Source organism: Echinococcus granulosus, assembly GCF_000524195.1.
Source record: "Echinococcus granulosus chromosome Unknown EG_S00140, whole genome shotgun sequence".
In the NCBI taxonomy this organism is placed as follows: Eukaryota; Metazoa; Platyhelminthes; class Cestoda; order Cyclophyllidea; family Taeniidae; genus Echinococcus; species Echinococcus granulosus.
The window spans coordinates 23,188-41,779 of record NW_020170520.1 but is presented as its reverse complement, the minus strand read 5'-3'; the positions used below and the strand labels follow the sequence as shown (position 1 = coordinate 41,779).

Below are 18,592 nucleotides of genomic sequence, written 5' to 3'. Positions count from 1 at the left end.
ACTGGTGCAAGTGAAGAAGGAAGGAATGATCGCTGTGGACACTGTTTGGCCAAATTAGGATTAGCCTGTTGGGTTGGTCTCATGTTCTCTCACCTCCAATCTGACGCATTATCAAAGGGTCCCTACAAGCCAGATGTTGGCTATTCTATGGGGACGCGTTCGACCTCTCATTCGATGACACATGAGTCATCGCAGCGAGGTCAATTCGGGGCCTTGTCTGTTCGAAATGAGCACAGAGGCATGATGTCAACCCCCAATTTTTCAGTCTAAATATCTAAGTGATGAGATCGTTTGGATGACTGCTGACACGCTGGGTCAAGCTACATTGCTTTATCAGCATTATTCTATGGAGTACGAAAAAGCTAACAGGATATTTTCCACAAATGCAGAAAAACCTTCACTTTTAATCGTCTTCGCGAGTTATCAACAGAAGTTGCCACAACAGCATCCTTTTCAGTTAGGCTCATTTAAAAGTACTTGCCGCCTAATTATCAGCGATGAAGCAAAAAATTTACGCTCCCGCCTACATTAAACTTATTGAAACTGACAAGTCACTACCTCTATTAAGGCACACAATATCAAATAGAGAAGGTGTATTATAAAATTTTACGCAAACAGAAACACGGCACGATACGTGAAGCACAACAGTTGATACACGTATCGGTTGTAGGGATCAAAATCCAAAATTTTCTGCAAGCGCGGTTTCAAAAGTTGCTTCATCATTGGGTATCGTGATGGGCACAACTCTTCCGTTGATTTGAAAAATCTGCCGTATTGCTGTAGAAGACTTGCAGGCAGTGCCCAGAAGTTACATCGGTACCTCTCCATAGCTATAGGCCAGAAGTTGCAAAAAAAAGCAAACCACTGCAGATATGAGATGCGAGCTACGGCCTCCATAGACTTAAAAACATCTGGATTGTTAACAACAAGGAATATCTGCTGCATTGACGCCGGGCTCCTGACACTAACTACAGTTTCAATAATCTCGTGCAACACCGTATTTACGTCAGGAGCGGATTTAATTTGGAAAGGTGGTACCGTTTCTTCTGACTCGGAAAGGTAATCGGGGTATGGAATCGATGTCAGGTTGGTGTCGTCTGTATATTCTTCTGAGGTAGTGTGTTCTGAGTCCCAGGCCTGTTCGCACTCACGCGGCACTGAAAAGTCAACAGGTTCACCTGTTGACTCAGTTTCAGAAGGCGTTTCAGATTCAGCGGGAGAAGTAGTCCGAGAAGGTGAACCCTCGTTCGAATCTGACTCTGCCTCTAATCCGTAATTCAAATTCGCTGGTACTGAATTCCAACGTCTGAGAACCCATACAGGAGCAGAAAGGACTTCAAACGACTTTATCGGGGAATCGGGCACGCTGACAGACTCATCTAAAAATTTGATAAAAAAACACTTCATGCTTTTTCAGAAGTCCTTACATGATGGTAAATGACACAAATATATGAAACAAGGACAAAGTGGGAGATCCAAAAACCCACCTGACGACTCATCGGTCGACGCAGAACTCAGGACCTCCCATTCCTTGGTATCTCCTGACGACTGGCTCATAACGTGCGACGGTAGGCAGTCCCAGAGGAGCGATTTGGCAAATCACAAGTTACTGCTGCTACACGTACTTTAAATGGATCAGTTTTTTGTTTAGTAAAACAACTTAAATGTTGAAAAATATTAATTGCAGTCCGAAAAAATATTGTTAGATTTTTTCCAATTTTAATAAAAAAAATAAAACTTAGTGTGAAGGTTCCTCGAAACTTTTACCAGTCCTGATACAAATGTTCAAGCACACACTTTTCTCACATTACTGGAAACATTCTGCTCCCGTGGTGCTTCGTTACTTAAACAAAGACATCTAAATATGCTTCACTTAGATTTCATATCGAAAAGATGTCTGTGGTCGTTAGGTGCTCGGTGTTTTACCGCGCTGTTGTTGTGGTGACACCAGTAGGCGGTCTGGCTCAAGTCATTAATGTGGATGGAATTGTCTCCTCAAGTGTTGTCTTACCGCATCCATGTCTGCGATCCATTTAGTTTCTAACCAAAATGTCACCTCGACATTGTGTTTGTACAGCTTGGCAAAATCCTAGAGCAACTGATTGGTTGGAATTTGCTCGACAAAGGGGGTAATTAGACACCTTTCAATTTTCTGACGGCATTATCATCAGAGGTTTGCCGAGCTCTTATTGGTGGTCTGTTGAAAGCCGTCAGGGACCAAAATGAACCCTCCAGGGGAAAAAAAGTATCAAACAGACGGGTCAGAGCCTAAATTCTTCTAGCCATCCTGGTATTTTGGAGCATTTTTGAGGTGGCATCAACATAAAAGACTTCATTATTTCGGTGTTTATTTAAGCATGTCATGACGAACAATACGGTGACACAACTGAGGTAGCTAATCCAAAACCACCAGAAGGGAAGGAAAAGGCGGGATTGCTAACCATTTACACATAAACTATATAATATTTTTAAGTTCTTTTTTTAAATTTTGCAATACTAAGGCATTTTTAAAACCAAAAAGTAGGCTTCTTTGGTAATTTAGATTACAGTACTAAACCGAGGCCTTTTGTTGAATTGAAGTATTCAACGTTTTCACGACACCGACATTTAAACTCTACTATCAGTTATTGACGGAGAGGCTTTGTTATCTTCCAGTCGGGTCATTCCAAACCTGTCACTGAGCCACTAACAGTTGCTCAGTGCATGGGCAACACAATTGAGAGATACGTTGTCATCTCGCTAACTTCAGCCTCAGGCCTAATGCGCCACGAGGACTAGCAAAGTGACTACTTAAGTGAACTCGACTGCATAAATGGAAACAATGGATGGGAGATCCAAGGCTATCTCAACCCAATAAGCATGAGAAAGATTGGTTCAGTCCACGAGTTGGGTTTTATGTTGCCAGGGTGAGCGAAGCATAAGCCTGCACTGGAGAGGACTACCACACTGCCTTAGTCCATCCAGTTACTCGTGCAGACGATTTTCTTATGATTTGAAGCCTTGCAAGATGTCACTTTGAATTAACCTATTTCTTATACATCATTCAAATGTAAAGGCTTGTGTTCTTCTTTTAGAGGTGTGACTTTTACCATGTTCTCAAGTGAGTGAACTCTGAGTCGTGGGTGGTGAGTACTGACTCCGCACAATATTGGCTGCCAGAGGAAACACTAAAAAAGTCTGTGTTGCGGCGTTTACCGTCAATCATGAATCACCAACATTTCAACTTGTATATTCTATGCGTTTTGCAGTGTCATACACACCTTCAAACGGTACGGTTCAGTAGAAGCTCACGAATACGTTCCTAATTCAACTCAAAGGTGCCAATACACCCGTTTCGGGGGGAGCCACATCTTATCACGCAAGCTATTGGAGGAAGATCCTATTCTTGGTCATTGATAGCGGTGTCTAATACTAGAAGATAGAACTCTGCTGCCAATTTGCACTTCATGCTTTTCAAAGGGACAGTTTTGACTTTTCCTTAGTAATAAACAATCGTATTCAAAGTGATGAATGCAAAATCGAAAAGACGGTTGAAGACAGAAGTAGAAACAGACTGACCAGGAAAATTCCTCATGGCTTTGGAATAGTTTTAAATGGTGAATTTTTTTTTTAAATTCATTTTTGTGAGCTCCTCCAGCTTTTCGATAAAGGTGCGCTTGTTGGAAAAATCTTCAGTCCTAAGCGATTAGGTGGGCATTTTTTACACTTACTCCGAGAGGTTATGCTCAAATGACCAAGACGACAATCATTTCCTTGGCGTTCACTAGATGTGTATGTTGAAACTAAGCGCGGCCGTAGACCCCGAAACTAGCAGAAATTTCGACCATATGCTATTTGAATTTGAGATGCCAGCGGGTGAACCATGAATCCTAGAAGAAAGTGTGAAATTTTGTGTTGAACATCTGCACCTGACACACACTTGAACTATTCATAATTTATTGGAGGTCTTTCCACTCTACCGCTTTATGCTTATTTCCACAAAAAGATCCATTGAAATGACATAAATAGTTTAGCCTTGGCCTTTAAGCTGTCACTTTCTGGCAGCTCAGATTGCTAGACACGTGCGAGCATGAATCCTGTCATCAACGTTTGGTCGGCGACTGAGGGACGCACCACACGATGCAAAGTGTGTTTAGTGAAAAAACCAGTCAGAAAAGTAGAGCTAACCATTGCATAACAACGTGATGGTGATTTGTGCCAGCTCAGCTAAGCACACTTTGCCGTATAGACGAGGGCTACGTTGGACATGTAGTCGAAGACGGGATAAGCCGCACAAGGTCGTTTGAACTGAGGTGACGTTGCATGAGCCTGAAAAGTAAGTAGCATGCAAAGAAATTGGACTCGATTTGGATACCACACAGCAGCCTCTTTGGTGACCGTCAAGCACGATTGCTACCCGAGATGGGCTGTTAGCCCCACATTGATTCAAGTTATGGCAATGATGCCAATTGTAGACGCTTTTGATGGCCAATTTTGCGCTGTAGTGCGTGGAAGGCGACTCTGGGTGGGAATGGAGGAGTGTCTAGAAGAGTGGTCTGATCTAGTTGGACAAGTGTTACCTCGTCGTTCAAAGCTGAATAGATTCAGGTGCTTCTTTGAAGTGTGGATGGTTGGAGTTCTTTCATGATATCCTCCAGGAAGAGATCCACCGATGAAGCCTATTTTTTGGATATGGTAGTTTGGACAAAATCACAAGAATTGCTGTCCTACCTTGCTCAGTTTGATTTGAAGGGTCATTACGAATGCACTGTTGGTAAATATGTGACGCTTGGGATGGGACTGGTTTTACACAAGTCATTGGACAGCGGAAGAAATAAGTCAGTGGACAGTGTTGAAGTCCACTCAGAGACTCCTTTGATGGCTGTTCCATATCTGAAAATGGGCTTGGTCGCCGTTGGGTCAGTTCATCTGGAGATTGTGATCTACGATGACGTGCATGCATGTGGAGAGGTGTCATCGACTTCGTGTACAAAAACGGTAGTACAATAATCATCTATTCAAAATTTTTTGGCGACCCACTCCATGCTTCCATGAGCGGTTTTGCACGGAACCCGGGCACTTTTTGGTGTAAATCCAAAAATGCTAACTCGGGCAGTCGAGTTATGGCATGTTTAATTGCTCCATCTACTCACCCTATTATTCACTATTAAGTACCTTAGTTATATCGGCAGCATTTAATAATATTCTTTTTCATTTCGAGCAAACAATCTTCATTTCTACTTCACTCACTTTTTGACAATGACAATCAGCCTCGAAAGCGGTTGATTTCATCTGCATGCAGCAAGACATTTCACAATGTCCCATGCGAATTGCACATCCTTAAAGTGATTTAGCAAGCACATATGTCATTTACCCAGAAATCGGCCTTTCCCTCCTGTGGGTTCCGGCACCTTAAATGTGGATAATTTATATAACAAGTATAATCTAGGCTTGCATTATTGCATCTTCTTGCATCAAATGCCACCATCAACGCCATCTCTTTTTGACGAGGATATGTGTCTTGATTCCCTTTAAGGCCTCTATGGAGGGATGAAAGAAAACAAATATATGCAAGGAATTTATAATTAACTGTATCATCATATCTACTTACTGTATGTTGAATACATATGGATTCTTTCCAAGTATTATGTCTTCTTTCGTCTTTAGGGAAGTCTTGGAGCGCTATATTTCCGGCAGCGGAAGGCAAACCCATTCCTAGAGGACGTCTCCCCTGGAAGAAGTGCGGGTACTGTAGCGACCTTTAACAGTAGGGCTGTAAGTGACTTCTATCTTCAGCAAAAAAACCCCTAATTTCGTGTTCTGCACGGAAGCAATTAATAACAGAATCAGCATCACCCATGATTTATCTGGATTAGTTTTGTTAGACCTTCCTATAGCATTTGGATGAAGGCGTCAGTTAAGTAAACACGTGAAACCCCCTTTACCCTTCTTCTGGCTGGGTAGAGCTTACATAGATATGGCTAAATAACTCTGTAGTGAGAACCACGTGGCAAGGCGGAATGAAGGTGAAAGCCTGCTTTCACGAAACAATGTTAAATCAGTCAAAAGCACAGGACAGCATATATTACCCTCGTGGTATCATTAACATTTTATTACCTAAGGGATGCAACCTCCTCCGAGTGACGCCTCTTGGAGGCTAATTCTGAATAATAGTTATAAACCAGGGCATCGACACACCTTTTGTTTCCTCAAGTGAAATTGCATTTTAATGACAGAGTAAGATTTTACAAAGACGAGCATGAAAATAAAGCTTATTGTTTTGATCCATCAATCAAAAGTGATTGATACCCGATGGGGAGAGCGGGTGGGTCAGCAATACGGGAGAAATCAATTTGTGTTCGAGCAGGTAGGTGAAGGTTAAAGTTTGTGAAGAATTGACACCAGGTTAAATGGTGCATTTGAAGCTTGTATAATTGACATATCACAGTGTATTCATTCAATCTAGCGTGAACTACCGAAGCGGGTTCTGTAAAGGCGATAAAGCTGTGCTTACAGCTAGTAAATACTCCCCAGGCTTGACAACCCCGATTCCTTTCAATCTAGAGTAAAGGCAAAACATGATACATTTAGACGAGTTTAAATTTTGTTTAAGCTCATCCAGAACAGTTGCTGCTTTGATTGAGAGTTATGTCTTCACCAAAGCAGTGAAAAAAATTTTAATTGTTTCATGAGGGTAATCCCAACACCTAAACAAATTAATGGGGGAAAGTAAATCTCCGGAGGGATGTATGAACTCCAATGGAGATGTTGAAAGGATCCACAAGGGTTGCGCACGACATTCTAAGTGTCCGGTAAAGCCGACACTGGTGTGTGTCTTCTCATTGGCAAATCACTCAGCCCTCAGCGGACGCCTCATCAAAGAGGAAATTAAGATTAACCACCGTATTCCAAATTCGCGTTGTGCAAATGACAAAGAGTGCTTCTGCTAAGTGTCACATTTTACAGCAGATAATCCGGAGTCTGCTGTTTGTATTAGTGCTGGGTTTTCATATCGTAGAGACGGCACAACAGTAACCGCGTAGCAGGTTTAGCACCAGTTTTCGCCCTTTTTAATAAAAAAAATGCTCTCACTTAAAATTCCATTTAGTTGCTATTCTCTGAAGGTTAAACATCCGAAGAGTTCCAGGCTCATTTTCGAAAAAAAGATAAGGCTCCTGTTCCCAGCTTTCCAATCATTCTGTTTATTTTTTCCAATTACGATTTAGTTACACAAAAGGTCTTTACAATTAACCCAGGAGGTATTTGAGATACAATGACTGTATGAGATGCTGCCCAAGATAAAGTTCTTTCGCCTAAACTTATCATGAAGCACAAATGTATTTTTATAAAATTAGGTTTTATGATAAATTATAAAAAAGCGGTGATGTAACGGTTATACATGCTTTTGTGAGCAAGAGAGGCTGGCATAGATGGTTGCATCAAAGCTTGAGTCAGAAAGCGCTTTATTCTCTAATTCAGCCTTGATTCGAGCAAAGTACCACTCTTCCAAGCTTGCATAGGCCTCCGGCTCGTAGTCTGGCAGAAATTTGGACGCAAAGAGATGCGAGGTCATTCGCAGCACCGGCAAGTGCTCATTTCCAAGGATACACACGTAATTAACATATTTTGTGGTACAGCGAACTCCGTAGTCACCCCAGATGATGAATTTGGCAAGAAAGCCTATGTTCACTTCGCTAGGAGGACTAGGAACCACCTGGCAAGCGCCGGGCAGACGTAACTGAGGATTGTAGGCTAGAATGGGGAAGTAAAACTCTTCTGGAGTGAGAATAGTTTGGTGTTGAAGAAGGAAATTTCGAATTGGGGCCACGGCTTCGCCTAAAACTGCTTCCTGGAGAAATTCTCGTCTGTAAACTCCGTGGACTGAACCCTTGTACCAAGTGGCCTGTAGTCAAACAGATACAAGGAAAATTGAACTAGTCGAACGCAACATTTTCGCAAAATGAAAACAAAGAAGAATTGAGAAACGATAGGGAATCTTTTTTTTGATTATGAGCAATTCCCGGGTAGCGTAGAGGCGAATTGATGACCCACCAAATTAGCTAATACGAGGCAAGTTATACCTAAACTCCTTTATTAAAAGGTACTAAGGATGTTTAAAAGCCACCTATTTTGTTAATTCCTCCTAGAGCGTCGCGTAAAACCACTGTATCTCATGGTAAAAAGCGACTTGGAAATGGAGGCGTCTCATACTCAAGTGGTAGACAAGGCGATTTCGCCAAGTAAATACAACTGGCACTAAAAAGTGGACAATTGCCACAACAGACCACTGAAAAGGCTCAATGACACCCATTCGGTGTAAGTCTTTAGAGACACGTGACAGGTTTTCACTTCTACTCAAAATGTGATCAACAGTGGGACCGAAGATTAAAAGACCTAATAAATCAAAAATGCATGAAAAAATAGATGTTTTAGCAATAAAAAGCAATTAAAAATGCCATTATAAGAAAAACTCGTAACTTTGAACCAAAATTGAACTTTGCACAAATTTTAGGCCACTGGAAAAAAAGATTCTCGAATTCCGTCAAGAAATGCTTGCTTTTTAGAGATCCACAGGAAAAGAAAACCTAATTTAAATCCCAAAATACTTAATTTTTAATAATTTCATTTCTCATTGATAATTGTTTGTAGGTAAAGGTAAGCACAGTAAACGAGACGAGGCATCAAGCAAGTCCGCAGCGCCTTTGTTGGAACAGGCTTAATCATGGAATTTCCAGTGTCAAGGTCTTCTCTACGACTCTGTGGCAGTTCCATCAAAGTTTGTGCGATTTTAAAAATTAGACAAACTCAACAAAAATTTCACGTGAGAAATACGTATTAGCGAAATAAAGCGGCAAATTTTGTCCGAAAGTATGCGAGCAAGGTAGGGATTCCTGTACTATTAGACACTTTGATTTAATTAATAGTGGATTCTTATGAAATAAAGCAAAAAAAACACTTATAACAACTCTTAAACAACCATAGCTGTAAAATCTTATAGGCTAGTGCACACATCGATGGTGGCTTAAGATTTCAGTGAATTCTAAGGCGAATTTTGCATAAAACTAACTTACATTCAAGGGTAGATTTTTATTTCTGGTTCTTGATTTGAAGCGGTCAATTGAAAAGGCTTCAACCAGATTGGATCCATTAAGAGCTTTTACGATAGCCACAGTCTCCAAGTTCGTTCTTAAGGGGAAAACGTTGTCCTCAATGTTGATCAAGTATTTCCACTTCCCATTGCGTTTCAGGGCTTGTTCAGCACAGGTAAGTTGAATCTGTAAAGCACTCTCATCACCTTGCCTAAAGGCTACACGCGATTGGTGTGGAACTAACTCAACATTTGGACCGAAACATGAAACTACACCACTTATTGCCGCCTCAAATGCTGCGTCGGACGTTTTGTCCAGGTGGATGCAGTAGTAATTGTTCACCCGGTAGATCATTCGTAGGATTCGAGCGACCTGTCGCACGTCGTTTTGCACTGTTATGGTAAATGCAATGTCCACATCTCCATCTCGATCCGGTTTAATAGGGAATCGGTGTCGGAAGAAGTGACAATTCTTGTGCCTGGGTGAATTGATGGCTGAGAAGAAGGCGGCCGCAATGCTCTCATGGTACTCAACAACGTCGGCGTTTCTTCGAGAGGCTGATGGCAACCCGTCCTCTTGGAAGGATACTTTGAAGATGTGGTGCCATATTAAAATCGTACATCCCACCACTATCACCGCTGATAACAAGCGGCATTGATAACGACCCGAAAGGGCCATGTGTCTCTGTTGACAGGGGAAATATAAAAAAATAAACAACGAGTTACCGTAACTACTAGTAGTCAAAGCTTATAGCAAATCTAGCTTTGGCCATCGTAAAGTGTAGGAAAGCCAAATTTCTACTGTTTTGTAGCCTTTTTAATCGCAGAATTTACTGTTTCATAAACTCCATCTCTAAAGATTTTCATGAGTGAAAAAGTGTGAATGTAAACTTGCTTGCGATTGACAGACAGAAGATAGGAGCATGACTTTAAAATTGGGAGAAAGTGGAGAAATTTAAATTTGTTTCGCAAAGGAACAGCCAAATTTTGCCCTCTGAACAAGAGTAAGGCAAGTCATAGGGCTCTCTTTACAAAATAGATAAAAGTAATCCTATATGTGGAAAAAATAGTCAACGGTTTACTAAGTAGGAATAATGAAATTCTTAGTGCATCCTAACTTGGAGTCTGAACTTTCAAAGGCTGGACCTACATCTCCGTAGCCTAGGTGCGGGTGTAAGATTTCTGTAACCTTAATGAGCTCAAGGCGCTTATCGCACCTTCAGGGGCGCTAATTGATGAATCCTCTTGTGCACATTTAATCCATTTCGGTAAAACAGTAGGTCAGTTAACCAGGCAAGAAGACAAGAAGTCGAAATAACCTACATAGAAATGTTGGCTTTGTGTGAAATCATCAAAATTTTTTAAGATTTGAAGGGTTGGTAATTAAAGGTTAATTTGGGGACTTCTTTTAAAGACGCGAAGAAGTGGTGGTTGAGTAAAAAGGCATGTTGGAGTTACACGAAGGGACTCACTTAGTTGCTTTTTGTGAATTGAGCCAAGCGCCTCGTGAAAGACACCCACGAATGAAAATGTTGCTTCACAAAACCCGTTGCTCCACACATAAAGCCGCGGTTGCGCACTCCTGGCTCCGCTGATGACGCGGCGTCTTCGCGATGCCATTGGTAGCCGGGAAGGTGGCGCACCACATTCACAGGCTACGAACTAGCTGAAGCAGAATCCACTGTCTCTCCTTCATATTTTAGCTACTTACACTGATATTCAAATAAGAATCACAAAAAACACCATACATAAAGCGTGAAGTCATTAAAACATGGATAAATATAAAATAAGCGTCCTCAAAGTCACAATGAATGGAAAGAAATGGCACTTATACCATTTGAGGAGGAGACTTTACGAGATAAAACAAAGTGCTAGAATAATTTTTGCTAGTAACGAAATATGAGCATGTTAAAGTTGATCATTTGTCTGTGTGATTTAATAATAATGTAGTTTGTGTGGAAGGTTGGCATGGACTTTGGAATTGCAGTTTTTTTTAAATTTGAGTGAAGTGCCATCTTCCCTATGCCTCAAAAATCTTAGGGCGAAATTTGACATGAAAACTGTTGGCAAATGATTAAGGATGCCTGTACACTTCATACATAAAAGAAATTACAAGATGCAAGCTCCTTTGGTGAGGCAGTGAATTCAAATGGCGCATCTTGTACAGCAGACGGGACTCCTCGGGCATCGCAGTTGCGACGCTTTTGTAGAGACTCCCAAAATTCGAAGACGACTGTTAGGGTTGAAGTTGAGGAAGAGCAATCCATCAGGACCATAACGAGAGTTATTTAGGATATAATTAAAGAAAGACTTCTCTTCTAAATGGACCATACTTGGTGTTTGCCTGATGAATTTAAAGGGATGGTTTTTGCCCACAGATCCAACCCTGATCAAATAAGACCCATTCAAGACTTCCAGAGCTGTAAAAATTTATGCGGAGGATGTCTGTAACTCTAGAAACACGTCCTTCTGCTCGACATTTTGGAAGTCCTAGTTGATGCTTACATTTTAAGGTCGAGATGTGCTCTAATTACCCCTCGAAGGTCAAGTACAATCAGTTAATACAATTTTGTGTTGCTGACCTCACCGACAGTCACACACTCGCTCAAGTAGTCTCTCCGCCCTTCCAACTTCGTGAACGTATACAATGATCTATCTGTCTGTGGCCATGGCAATTTTGTGTACTTATTGCGTTGGTTAGTAAATACATCCATTCTATCTGCCTATCCTCCCATGCGTCAGGAATTCCAGCACAACGAAGGTCGCAAAGTGGCGTGACAGCTCGATCGTGTGATGTCTGAATCAGTTGCACATTAACGCAAAAATTCCACCCAGTTTACCTCATTTCGATGGTGAAACAAAATCCTGCAAACCAAACTAACCAATGTTTCAGGATCAAACACAAGTGTTTGGGCAAAATGGTTCAAATCTGCTACAACGATTGCATCGTGATTTGTTGCTTATTTAACCCTGGGTTTTAGTAGAGGGGCCACCTAGGATCTCCGCCATAGGTACCTCCACCAGTCAGCCTGGCTTCTGGGCTAACCTGGTAGCTTCAGGCCCTACTGTGTGTCAAGAAACACATCATGCCCGAGGATTATGTCTTTCTTCGTTTTCAGGAAAGTCTCCGTGTCACACACATATTTAGTCGTAAACAAATCCAAAGCGGTCACTGGAAAACTCGAATTGTGGCACATTGACAAACAGTAGACTTTATTTAGTGTTTTATTATGTTTCTTTTTCGATAAAACATTTTGTAATTTATAAGAGAGTTTAGCTTGGTAAAGCGGCTGTCGATGTACTGGACTGTGGCGGAGCCACCGTCTGCTGTGAAAAAGGACCAGTTAATCGGGGAATCGCTACTGCCTCGTAAGAGTTGAGAGGTTAAATTTAAGGAGCGCCTGAATCTCAAAAACGCAATACGTGTACCAGTAACTGCACGAAATTCATGAAGTGTGGAATAGCGAAGTCATTGGAATGCATCATCGGTCATTTGAGTGGGAGAGAGTCTTTTTATAGCCTGTAGGTACAGACATTGTAAAGTTCATAGGTTCATAGTGCATCTGCTGCTGGAATCTTTGCTTAAGGAAGTAGTGAAGGCTGCAGAGAGACGACTTTGTCGCTTGCTGGAGGTCAAAGGCTTCATTGAGGATACCTTCTTAGTACCTCAAAAATTTGTACTCTGTTTGTAAACATTTATACGTGAAACTCCTCTGTATTCTAACGTATTTCTCCAAAACCATTATTAAAGGAGGCGATCCAGTCGGAGGGTTGTCATGTCACGTGATGCTCTAACACACCAATCGCTTCAACCAGGGGACCTGTGAAATTCTTTTCTGCTGAGCCATCGGATAAAGAAGAGCCTTTGGCACACTCAGAGGTGGAGGCACTGCTCTCACACCATATCGTCAGCACATGCTGCTCTTCTCTTTGGCTTATGGAGAGCACTTGATATTCGAAACCTGGCCGGGCAGTCATGGACCTCGTGAACTATTCAACAGCGACTGCAGATCAAGGTGCCACCACCTTGAATGATTCGTCAGAATGGAGGTAAACTCAGCATCCGATCAAATTTCAGTGGAGTTCAGCTGACCTTTAAACGGGTCAACATCGACTGCTGATCAGGTGGTTGGGGAAACAGATTCAAGTCATCGTGAGCTATGCGGCAAGCTCGTCCATGGTTTAGATTCTGTGCGAGCGATAGCGAATCCAAAACCCCAATGCTTTTGCATAAACGGGGATAAAATTTCAGCATTTTCCATTTCCATTGGAATAATCTTTTTGTTTAGGCACAGCGAATTATGTTGAGCCACATGCTACTTGCATATTTTCTTGTACCACGCCCTTCTGTTGAACCCAACAGGCTTCATGTATCGCGACGCAGTGTCTTTGTTTCCATGGCCGCTAGACAAAAGTTTGTAGGTATTATTCAATTTGATTCAACTAGAGCTGTTCAAGCTACGAATTAGGCGTCAAAGAGGCCAACTGCGATGTGGTGCCTGTCCCACTGATCTTTCAACCGCATATTCCTCCACTATGTCCGGAGGCATCAGGTGACCTAATTGTTTGCTCGAAGATCTGTTACAGCTCTCAGAAGCCAGGAAGGCTAGACTTTGGGTTCGGAGATGTAAAAGCGGTGATTGAGTTTCGGTAGATAAAGACTTAGACGCACCCAACGCATTTGATAATTTTAAGTCCACACTTCCATGGAATCAGGAGACAGCCTTGTTATTGTAGGAGAAAACGGCATGCCCTAGCTTGAAGGCAGGTGCTGACTTGCAAGACTCGGACAGTGTGTTTGCCGATACCATTCCCTTTAGTGACCCAGACGTGACCAAAGGGGGGGAACAAATGTAACTTTACAAATGGCACATCAATAAGGCTTAATTGTACTGCTGCACATGTACGAATGACCTTTGGTACCCTGATTGCTAAGAAATGAATTTTCCATTCACCGATGACCCGAGGACATGTAGAATTTATTCCCATGCAACCAGCAATTCATTGCGTCATGTATGGATCATAGCTGGGACACCTGGGACCACCTACAAGAAGTTGACACTATTTGAACGTGGTCAAACTTCTCACAGATAAACTCGTCTTTGAGTCTCCTCTACGAGTGGGTATCCAGTCTTCACTCCCTTGTAAGAAATGTAACGCAGTTGGTAATAACTGTAAAATGAGTTTGTTTCTTCGCCTGACCCGCATCTGGAGGATACTGACAATAATTGCAAACTTCTACTAGATAAAATGATATTTCTACTATGCTACCTAGAAGCTACATTCCAGGAGCAGCCAAATGGAAACGAGTTCCACAAGTAAATGGGAATATACTTAAAGAGGTGGCAAACTTGATGGGTAGTCATTCACTTTCCCTGTAGACTTGCACTCACACACTTTCATTGGATCTCTAGCCTTGTCTTTTATACCTCGCTTGGTAATAGATAAACAATGGAAATAGTGGGTTGCGTTCTTTTTTTTTCGGAATCCACTCCCAGGCCCCACAATAGAGCACATTAAAGGATAAACGGACAAGCATGAAAAGGACACGGTTTTTGCCCAAGTTACTGTGCAGACGAATGCGCTGAGACGTTGTTGGACTGCATACTTTGGTGGTGGCGGCTCGATCCAGTGGTGGTAGCGGCAATTTCCAACACAGCCCATCGAAACGCCTCATACATGTTGACGAACATCTCGCCTTGGTGGTGGAGACACCACACTCTCCACCGGTGCGATGCCGTAGCACTCAATGGAGAGCCTGGAAAACGACCATCGTCGAGCCTGCGGAGATTGCGCAATAGGCAATCAAAATGGCCACAGCTGGCCGTTGCCTCCTCTCTCTGCTCCAATTTCGTGTCCAGAATGAGCAGCACTGGAGAACGAAGTGTTGGATCGGAGGCATTGGTGGTGATGTTGGTCATGATGCGGTTCAAGCCATATGGCAAACGGCGCCAAATACGGCACTGGGTCGTGGAATTCATCACGTACACCACGCAGTCGTATTGGTGGATGGTGGAGGTCTGATAAAACGCTTCAAGATACTCCTCATTCTCAAGCAATGCCGTATAGATATCAACATAAATATCAAAAGTAGATATGGAGGCCACAATTCTCGTAAGTCCGTTGTGAATGAAACGATTTTTCTGTATGCCTCTTCCACGCTCATCGGTCCAATCATGGAGGGTGTTGAGAAAACAAGCGGCAATGGGAGTATTGGACATGGCACTGCCGAGTACCAAAAAGTGGATGGGTTTGCGCTGATTAAGTAGGTCCTGGTTCAGGTAATTCACATGCGATCGGGAATCCTGTATGTAGTATTGTACAGTCTTAAACAAAAGCTCTGTCTCTAACTCCACCCTTGCGTTTGTAAGTGTGGAAGACAGCATACGGTAAAGTGTTGTGTCCAGCCAGTCCATTTGGCTCACATAATTGCGTAAAATGCGTTTGAAAGTGGCAGATTCGAGGATCTGCTTAATGCTGGGCATGGCTTCACAAAGATTTACAAGATCCGCGGCGGTGAGATATTTGCAAATTTCGGTTTGCAAAATGCCAGGAAGTCGCTCCATCATAGACACGGAAGGTGGCACTCAGTGAGTCCGATTGCCAACTTGTGATGTGCTCGCTTTCGGGCGGAGTTCACATGAACGAAACGAGAAAAAGCGCGCAAACTTTGCATTAACATTCACTCCAAAAGAAGGCATTTCTTGCGGCTTGACTACTGACAGCATTGCAAATATCTTCCATCGGCCTCAATTCAATGCGGTTAAGTTGCATTTTGAATAAATTTTGAGCTCCTTTTTGTCTTCTTTTAAAAAATCAGTCAATTTTGTTGATTAAGACTGCGAGCTGATGAAACAGACAGCTTAATCCTTTGTTTATTTTCCGGCCAATCTATACAGCATACTTCTTGTTTTATAAATAAGTTTATCTGATTCCTCTGCATTTTCAACACTTTCCCCCGACCCCGGCAATGCCGACGGCAGATAGTGAAGTGGATGTTGAATTTCGTCAACAGACTTCGAAAAGATTGGATCTAGCACGTGCAAGTCAGGCATCGTGCGGTTTAAACTTCCACAGAGAGAGAGACCTCTACCACTTGCGATGGTGAAGGGGTTGAAAGGTGTGGCATGGGTTCACAGAGCAGGGTGTGAAGTAGGCATCTGGTCAATGAGCGAAACCTGCCAACGGATGACAGGCACAGTGCTATGCTTCAGACCCCAACTCGTTCCATCATTAATCGCAGTGCTTAAGTAGACTTCCAGACTTCTCTTGCTAAGTCCCGTGAAGCAAGTGTTTGCGGAGAGTCCTCCAAGGCGTCATCAAATCTACGGAATTTGGTATTCGACTAAACATGTTTGCCACATGCACTTCTGGAACTGCTATACCTACGAGGCTAGGAAAGCAGACGGGACACCTGTTTTGGATTAAGAAAGCAACTTCTCCGCAGGTTTAGGCTTCTCTTTCCATGTACATTAGGTGCATGGACCAACTGATGAGGTCTTAAAAGGTACCGCAACATTCCCACACTCTTGTTCACAATTACTCGCATACCAAAAGGTCGGAGGCCTCCACGTGATTGTTCGACGTGCCTTGTATACAGCCTAACGACAAACTTTGTGCATTCAGTCCGATGTCGATTTTCCGAAAATGGGTGGAAGTACAGTGGAAGCCGCATCCGCGCTGGTGGCAGTGAAAAAGGGAAAAATACCTAACGCGGAATGTATCATAAGGAGGATAAGCAGACGTTGCAACATAAACGACACACACCAGCTACGCCTACTTCACCAGTGTGACCAAATTGTCATCTACTGGCAATAATAAGCCCCGATCACTAATTTCGCGAAAGTATTTATCACTTCCATGTGGGAAAGGCGGTGCGTGTCCACAGTACAGCCGAAGGGGACAAAGCAAGCAGCAGAATGGAGAAGCATCAACGCAGACGAATTATGAGACGAGACGCTGATGAAAATGAGGCACGCAAGTGTATTTTGCTTCTAGGTGATAAAGGCATACCCTGGCCAACAAGTGACATTTGACATATTGCAGATATCATGTAAAACTGTCTCAAGACGGGTTATTTTATAAAGGTTGAATCTACGTGCTCGTATCCCATTGAAAAGGATCGCAAATTTGAGTAAAGAATAGTGAATTGAAACAGGGAGAATCGGCAGTAACTTCCGTTGCTTCGCATGTAGTGCAAGAATTTTTGCTCAAAGTCCCACGGCAATATCTACCCTACTGCTCTACCTCAGCTCTATGCTTGATTCATGACCCTCTACATCTTGACTGCATGGATATAAAAATCCCTTGTTTGGATGTCATCCCTCAGCTGATTTTCAACCGATGGTATCCAAACCCGACTTCCATGCAAATGTTTCATAAATACCCCATCAAGTCACAATACTTAGCGTCGTGCCGCTTCACACGCAACGGCAGAACTTTTTAAATACCCAAACTGCAGCCACCTGCGTGTACATTGGGACAAATTCTTCAGAAAAACATATTCTAGTGTTGGGTGCGCCCACAACTCCATCAATCCAACCTGCCGCCTCCTCATTATTCATACGATCAATTCTCACAAAGAAACCTCTACAACTACATCCTAGTAACATAATACGAATGGTTTAGTTTTACGCTGACAGCTCAATTTACAACGCATGCAAATTCATGAGACGTACTAACGACGTTCAGCAGAGGAAAAAGAAGTACACAACACGATCCATTCAATGTGTTCTTACATGTGCCCACCCAGTATGCGCGGAAACAGTACGACTAATAATTCTACTCATTTCGCTCAGCGTTGGACGCATAACAATTTGGTGCTTGCTTGAAATAGCCCATCGAAGTACAGATGAGGGCCGATCAAACAGAACAGGTCACACAAGACCAGTTGAATTACATTGAAATAGCATTGAATACTTACAGCATTGACCATAAAATGCTAGGAAATGCGAGTTGAATTGGGTAGGGGCCACCAGTTGCAGTCGGTTGGCCGAGGAGCACATTCATGGTCTGCTTCGCATCCATAAGCGTAATCGTCCAACACATCCGCTATTCATGGGCGTAAATATTCGACCTTGAGAAAAGCTACTCCAAATCTGATGAACGCATGCGCAATTCGTGCCATTATCACCCTGTTGACAATGTTGGAGGAGCAACTGGATGATTTGAAGTGCCAAAATCGCATTCCAGAAAAGCTATTTTTCAAGCAGTGCTCGAATATGAAACTGAGTTCTTTTGGAACACAGTCAATGCACTTTGATGTGAACCCAACAATAAATTCCCGATTGAACTACCTAAAGAATTTCGAGACCAACCACAACGTACCCTCTTTAGATAAACACAATCGGAGCAGACAAACTGAAGCATACCACTAACATCGCAAAAGGATGAGAACGCGAACGCAGCATTAAGAATAGGTTTATTGCGATGAATGCAAATCTAAAAATGTGGATTTCACAAAGAGAAACCCCAATTGTATATATTCAACCAAAAAGAAGTCTTGGAGGTCCTAAGGGTGATATT

The 18,592-nt window shown here is 42.5% G+C and overlaps 4 protein-coding genes across 4 annotated transcripts; all 4 read right to left on the bottom strand. All coding sequences in view use genetic code 11, as the record gives it.

Annotated features, from left to right (window-relative positions):
* Nucleotides 1-606: 606 nt before the first annotated feature.
* Nucleotides 607-1,557, bottom strand: EGR_09265 (hypothetical protein; the record flags this gene model as incomplete). Its single annotated transcript, XM_024498514.1, has 2 exons — nucleotides 607-1,379; nucleotides 1,488-1,557. 2 exons carry the CDS (start codon nucleotides 1,555-1,557, stop codon nucleotides 607-609), a joined length of 843 nt encoding a protein of 280 aa, XP_024347058.1.
* A 2,649-nt stretch (nucleotides 1,558-4,206) lies between these two features.
* On the bottom strand, nucleotides 4,207-5,289 carry EGR_09264 (hypothetical protein; the record flags this gene model as incomplete). The annotated part of the gene is made up of 2 exons (XM_024498513.1): nucleotides 4,207-4,308; nucleotides 5,230-5,289. 2 exons carry the CDS (start codon nucleotides 5,287-5,289, stop codon nucleotides 4,207-4,209), a joined length of 162 nt encoding a protein of 53 aa, XP_024347057.1.
* Nucleotides 5,290-7,372: 2,083 nt separating this feature from the next.
* On the bottom strand, nucleotides 7,373-9,746 carry EGR_09263 (Beta-1,3-galactosyl-O-glycosyl-glycoprotein beta-1,6-N-acetylglucosaminyltransferase; the record flags this gene model as incomplete). The annotated part of the gene is made up of 2 exons (XM_024498512.1): nucleotides 7,373-7,882; nucleotides 9,051-9,746. The coding sequence occupies 2 exons, from the start codon at nucleotides 9,744-9,746 to the stop codon at nucleotides 7,373-7,375; spliced, it is 1,206 nt and encodes a 401-aa protein (XP_024347056.1).
* Nucleotides 9,747-9,865: 119 nt separating this feature from the next.
* Nucleotides 9,866-17,679, bottom strand: EGR_09262 (hypothetical protein; the record flags this gene model as incomplete). The annotated part of the gene is made up of 4 exons (XM_024498511.1): nucleotides 9,866-9,994; nucleotides 10,779-10,894; nucleotides 15,748-15,872; nucleotides 17,543-17,679. 4 exons carry the CDS (start codon nucleotides 17,677-17,679, stop codon nucleotides 9,866-9,868), a joined length of 507 nt encoding a protein of 168 aa, XP_024347055.1.
* Nucleotides 17,680-18,592: the final 913 nt, after the last annotated feature.